We start from the raw sequence: 6,789 nt of genomic DNA on the forward strand, positions 1-6,789 counted from the left end.
TGTACCAGACTGTTCTGAGCATTGAGGATGCAGGTGCAAACCAAATAGGTAAAGTGCTTTCCCTCAACAAACTTACATTCTGGTAGGAGGAGGCAGTTAATAAACACGAAAATATGATGCCTGGTATATAGTAGGCTTAAGATGAGTATTAATTGAATTGAGTAGCACTGTGAGTTAGAATGTGGAGTTTACGTCTTTATTTTATTTTTTTTTTACTAAAGAGGAAACCGAGGATAGGTTACTTACCCAAAGCTGGTGAAAGATAGAACTCAAATTGGATGGCATAAAATTTAATTTAAAGGAAAGTTCTACATGACATTATTTTAATCTGATAATATTACTGGTGAGCTTTTGCTGTACTCATTCATTGGGTGTTACTCTAGAAAAATAGGACTTTAATGCTTGTTTTCTGTTGATATAATTTTTTTATGTCTATGTAAACGGTTACTAAAATGATTTAAGACTTGATGTCTTAAGTGCCATTGATGGTGAGAAATCTGTTATCTGGTGGCTAATTCTCATTATGAGGTTTGTAACAAGTGTTGTCATCAAAGATTATTGATTAAATTGTTAAAGTTTTTGATTGATACCTGTGTATCAGAGTGCTAGCACTTTTAATTGTTCATAAGGCTTGTTCATAAAGAAATGATTCAGGTAGCATGACTAGTTTTTAGTATTTAATTAGAATAGCTGGTACAGTTTCTTAGCTGTAGTGAATATAATTTTATTATCTGCCTAATATATCCCAAATATTTTTTCTTAGTCTTTTTCAGAACTTTTTGTTAAATTTCTAGAAACAGAATCTCATCCATCTATTCCACCACCCAAGCTTTCTGTTCATGATATGAAACCTCTAGATTCACCAGGAAGGAGAAAACTAGATACAAATGTACCCGGAAGTTTTAAAGGTAAAATCAGATATTTTTTCTACAATTTAAAAAATTGATAATTTTTGATTATGTTTTACAGTGATATTAACTAAATTTTTAGTGTTTTTGAAAATGTGCAATAATGACTTTTCCAAAATTCCAGTAAGGCGTTAGATTTTGGCTTCATACATTCTTGTAGCAACCTGATATTTAATTAGCTTAGATTAATTTAAGCAATATGAAATATTTTCCCTTTATATATTGGAATAATTCTTCTCTCTCTGCATAAGACACCTTGAATTATTCGTGGAAGCGGTGGTTGAACTGGTAAACCTTTGCTTGTTCACACATTTTCCTTTCGAATTGTAGTTTATAGTTAGAGAAAGATTTTTCCCCTGTGATAATAATCTAAGTGTTACACTCAAAAACCAAAGTTGGTGTGTTAATAATATGTACAAGAGCTGTTTAGTAAACTGGCCTACACATCCAAGAACATTATGAAGAGTTCTTATATGTTGAAAGGCCTGCCTGGAACCAAATGGTGTGGTGGTTCAACAATATGTGGACGTAGTTTTCTACCCCACTAGGTTGTAAGGATCTTATGCTATTTATATCCCTTATATTGGCATGTACTAAAGTTTCTTGAGTTCAAATTAAAGTATAATCCATTAGACTATATATGAATTCTTTATTGGAAGGTCTTTTATCTGAAATCTTCATATTTTAATACAGACTAACATGTTTGCTAGTTGGACTGTAAAGGAACATATTGTATACTGTCAAGTTTGTCACATGCCAGATACTTAAATTTGGATAAAATACTGAATTTATATTCTGAAATTTAAATAACTTCCTTAGTTCTTATTTAGATGAATATTTCTGTTTTCCTGAACTTTTATAGAAAGAGAAAGTGGTAAAATTATTTTAGATAAAAGATTTGTCTACTAAATTTAGTCTTTAGAAAAGTCTCAACTTTAACATGTGTAGACTATACTAAAACACTTTTTCTTGTTAGACTAGATTTTAGCATCTTGAAGCTAAAATTTATTCTATTTTATTTAAATTTATTTTATTTAAATTTTATTTAAATATACATTATTTAAATTTTGATTCCAAAATTTCTTTTGGCAGGGTCTCCCCTCCCTCTCCCTCCTTCCCCCTGTCTCCACTCCTTCCCCTTCTTCCCTCTCCTCCTCTTTCATACACCTCCCCACCTTCAGTTATCAAGTCACATGCGCAGCTTCATTTGTATTGATCAGAGACAAAAGCCAGAGCTTACCACATAGCACCAGAAGCTTTTTCAGAGTTTGGAAAATTGTCATTCACAGGAAAGTACAACTTGGGGACCCAGGGGTGCTCAATGATAAGAAGATTTGATGAATTTGTCTCAATGCTCCCTTTGTTTTGGAGGCCTCTTTTGAGTTTACCACTGCTGAAGTGGGTGCCTTCAACAGGTTGCTTGTCTCTCAACAATGAAGTTGTTAATGATCTTGGGTAATAAAGCAGAATTCTGCCCACTAAGAAATGAGTACGTAAACCAAATGCCTGTTCCAGTAAAAACTTAATTGTTCAGCCTGACTTTACAGAGAAATAATCTAATGAGAATTATTTTCAGACTTTTGAACGTCTAAAAGGTGATCATTTAATGTAATGCATAAGTTGTTTTTTCTTTTGGTAAGTTAATATTAAATCTGATTGTTATCATTGCAATATGGATGCTGGTTTTTTTCATGACCATTATAATAATTTGGGCAAAACAAGTTCTCAAGTCCTCCCATCTTTCAGGTGGTTAGATAGAGTTTGCCTGGTTACATAGAAAACATCTTTTAAAAAACTGTTGTTATAGTAAATGACATTAATCAGTTATATAAGTGGTATTAAGTATAAGACAACAATACTAATGTGTTTAATAAAGTATTAGCTCTACATACAAATATTTCTCACTTCCATTTCTTTCTCTATTTATTGCCTTATCCTCTTTCACCTTCTGTGTTTCATAGACCTGTTTATCCGATCCAGAACCCGGCAGCATATGAATTAAATTTATTTGGGGGCCAAATCTAGGAACCTAAAACACATGTATAACAGTGACCAAATAACATATGGGAGATTAAATCATTCATATTTTGTCATTTAGATACAACCGAACCCAGGTCTGGTAGAAGAACAGATGTGAATCCATTCCTAGCTCCCCGCTCTGCGGCTGTGCCTCTCATTAACCCAGCTGGACTTGGACCTGGAGGGCCTGGGCATCTCCTTTTGAAACCCATCTCAGACGTACTGCCCACATTTACGCCTTTGCCAGTGTTACCTGACAACAGCGCCGGAGTTGTGTTGAAAGACCTTTTAAAGCAGTAGGTGATTCTCAAGCCAGAGATGACATATATAGCACTTTAAAAAAAACCCGTGAACACTATGTGTATGTAGTTTATCACAAAGTGGCCTTTTGGAAAAAGTCATGTATTTGTTCACAGTTATACTTTATCTAAATTTAATAGCAGTATTCTTAATGCTTCTAGAAATTGCAGGTGTTAAAGGAGGGAGTGTTTGCTATATTATCTGCTTTTTTTCCCTGTCTGATTTGACCTAACTTAAGCTAGAAACATTCACTCTTTTAATTTTAATTTACAAAAATAAGAAAAATTAAAAGACGAAAACACTAGTAGCTATATATCAGCTCTTTATTTCCTTTTCAAGCTCATTTAAGCTAGAGACATGTAGTTTATCTTTTAAAGATAATCAACAGATTTACCAAAAAGAGGGAAGAAGGAAATAGTGGTGGCTTATCTGCGTAGTGCAAAAAATTGATCTAAAGTATATATTAATCATCTTTAAGAGGACGTGGAGTAGACAGGTTAAGAACAAGGCTGTCCCTGGGAGGTCACAGGTGTCCTAAGGTGGAAGGTGTGTGTATTTGGTACTATGCAATTTCATCTCGTGTGTAGATTCATGTGATGACAGTGCAGAGACAGAGGACAGTTTCGTCAAGGACCCCTTGTGCTCCCCTTTCACAATCATAGCCACCTCCTTCCCTACCGTCTCCTTAACCTCTGGAAACCCCTCCCTACACTCCTTCTCTATAATTTTGTCATTTCAAGAGTGCCATTCGGTGGAATCCTACAGTATGTAACCTTTTGAGACTGGCTTTTTTCACTCAGCGTAATTCCCTTGAGATCCTTCTAAGTCGCTGAATATATTGGAAACTTGTTCCTCTTTACTGTTGAGTACATACTGTGAACATATGGTTTAGTTTTAAGAGCTAAGGTGTCTCTTTAAAGATAGCATCTTAAAACTGTTTCTACACACCTACTCACAACTTTCATCTAAGTGTTAAATTCTACAGCTGCATTTACATAACTATAATTAGCAATATCACTAGACGTGACACCTCCTGCCTCTATCTGAGGTATTGACATGAGAGGTACGGCCACCTTGGAGTCATCCATTCTCATCCTCACGGTCACTGAGGGTAGTGAAATCACTTCAACGACACCAGCACCAGGTGTTTGGAACTTAGCGGGAAGGGAGTATTCCTTTAATTTTTTTATAAACCCCTCATAAAATTCCTGACTTGGAATTTAATTATGTCGGGACACTCATGTTTGTATTAGTTGTTGAAGTTGTACATTTAAAGACATTTCTTTGCAAATTTTGTAAATTTCGATATGCCTTTAAAATAGAAACATCTGTATAATAAGGAAAGGTGAAAACGATACTAATCCAAATATGTAAATAGGCCTGGCTCTGACCAGGGCTAAATTTGGTTGTTTGTAAATTTTGCTGTGATTAACTGTATACTTTGTACTGTATTTAGAGGATTGGAAGTCTTCATGTGTTGATGGATAAAACTTGTTTTTCTGAAAAATCTAGTAACTTAGACATTGCTGCTTCAGAATATCCCCTGTCTCCTTTGCTAATTTATTTATATTGCCATTCTTTATTTAGCATACTTTAAAGGAAGTTGTCATACAAGTGCTTTATTAGAACTATCCAACTGTCTCCTGTCCGGTTTGCCCATTATTGTTTCTCTACGAAATTATTACTCTTAGGTTTTATAAGGTCCTTTCAAAGGTACTTTCACTGACCATCCTAAATTATTTGCTGCTTGCCATTGAATTTTTCTTTCAGTGTGGAGCATCTGAAATAAAAGTTTCTAAGTTAAAAAAAGAAAAAAAAAGACAACATGATCCTTCATTTTGAAGAAATATAGAAAAAAGTTCCCTCTTTTAATTTGAAAAGGAGATGCATGGTGGGTATAAGTAGCATGTCATCATATTTTAAATGCCTTTTATGACATTTTCAGTATTTCCTCCCCAGCTCCAAACAGCCTATCCCCCCCATTACCCCATAGTTTAACATAAGTTGGAAAGCTGTTATGGGTGGATTGCATATTAAACATCCCAACATGACCTTACATGGCTGCTATTTTAAAAAGTACGTGACCTCGTCCTAAAGCTGTAATACCTAATGTTTCAGTTGTATCTTCATCGAAACTATAGCTCACTGGTGTGCATACTGTTTGTTGATCTAAACCAGGCATAACTCATCTGCTTTTCTGAAACTAAGTTGAGTCAGAGATGAAACACCTGCTCAAAGAATCTTCTTAGGAACCATACAGTGAAGAAGCTTGTATTTCTAATGTTAGCAGTTGGACATTGCTAACACTAATTTTACTGCAGTATTTTAACTACAGTAATTTTGCTGTTTACTTCTCTATAAACTTACTAAAATTTGTGGTTGAATTTTTCCATAGCTGCCACAGTTTTTCACAGCATTCCTAATGGTTTTCAGCTGCTATATTGTAGTAGAAAATTCATCCAGTCATTGGATTTGATTTTAGTATAATACTGTATCTCATGGTTGAGTTTTTAGTTCCTGCCATTATTGAGTTGAAAGAAAAAAACAAAACCAAAACTAAGTGACAAAAACATGGGGGAAAAAGGAATGACTTTCTTAAAACTATCCAACTAAATACTAACTATCCCCCCCAAGTAAAGCCTCTAGTTTATTGTAACCTTTTAATGGGTAATTGAAAGGGGGAAAAAGTCAAAATACTTTTCCAGTCAGTAGGTGGAAAAAAAAACAACTATGCTTCAGGGACAAGAGATAATAAGAATTATTGATAAAGAGCTATTATGTGTCAAACTTAAGGCATTTAAATTTGATTTTTAAGGCTAATGAAGTTTTTCATATATCAAACTATTTAAAACATCTTCCTTTAACAAAAATTTATCTTTAGTTTTTTAAATATCAAGTTAAGTATAACATTTATATATTCCTATGGAAAAAATAATGGTACTTTTAATGATCTGACATTTGTGATTATTTGCCAGTCTTTACTTTTTAACTTATTAAGGTTTCTCTACTTAAAACTTATAATTTGTCTTTTGACTTTTAGGGAAATATCTAGTGGGATATTTACAGCCCAGCCTTAATATTGGGTTGTGTTTTATAGAGCTAAAGTCAATGCATTTCTGAATTTCTCAGGAGCACTGCAAGGCAAAAAAACTACTCCAAATAAAAATGATATATGTAAGTTGGCAATGTCTTCATCCACAATAAAAAAAAAACTTTTTAGCAAACAGCTGCTGACTTTTTCTTTAGAAGGGGGAGAAATGACTTACACATGTTGTTTATAGCAGAAGTTGATGAACTACTGAAGCTGATATCTTCAAATGTTCACCGGATGTCTGTTAGGATACTGTTTGAGCCTTGGAAATGTTAAGTATGAACGATTTAATAGATGCTTAAGATTACGTGTGAAAAGAGGGTCTGAGAGGCTTAGCCAGCCCTTTTTATTCTCCAGAGGTGATACTATGCATCATTGGGCTCTTTGTTTTTCTGCAAAATAATCAGTTATGTATTCATTTTTTCTTAGATGTGGAACTTGTATATTTTTAACTGTTCATGTGGTAGGATT

At 33.9% G+C, this 6,789-nt stretch overlaps 1 protein-coding gene across 2 annotated transcripts in view; it reads left to right on the top strand.

The window, feature by feature from the left end:
* TRIP11 (thyroid hormone receptor interactor 11) overlaps positions 1-6,789 on the top strand; it is a 68,023-nt gene extending 61,234 nt beyond the window's left edge. For both annotated transcript variants that reach the window (XM_079913954.1, XM_079913955.1), the window contains exons 20-21: positions 764-908; positions 3,007-6,789. In XM_079913954.1, coding sequence (XP_079770080.1) covers positions 764-908; positions 3,007-3,227 — 366 coding nt within the window. In that variant the 3' untranslated portion in view covers positions 3,228-6,789. The remainder of the gene's footprint in view (positions 1-763; positions 909-3,006) is intronic.

Source organism: Stenella coeruleoalba (assembly GCF_951394435.1).
Source record: "Stenella coeruleoalba genome assembly, chromosome: 2".
In the NCBI taxonomy this organism is placed as follows: Eukaryota; Metazoa; Chordata; class Mammalia; order Artiodactyla; family Delphinidae; genus Stenella; species Stenella coeruleoalba.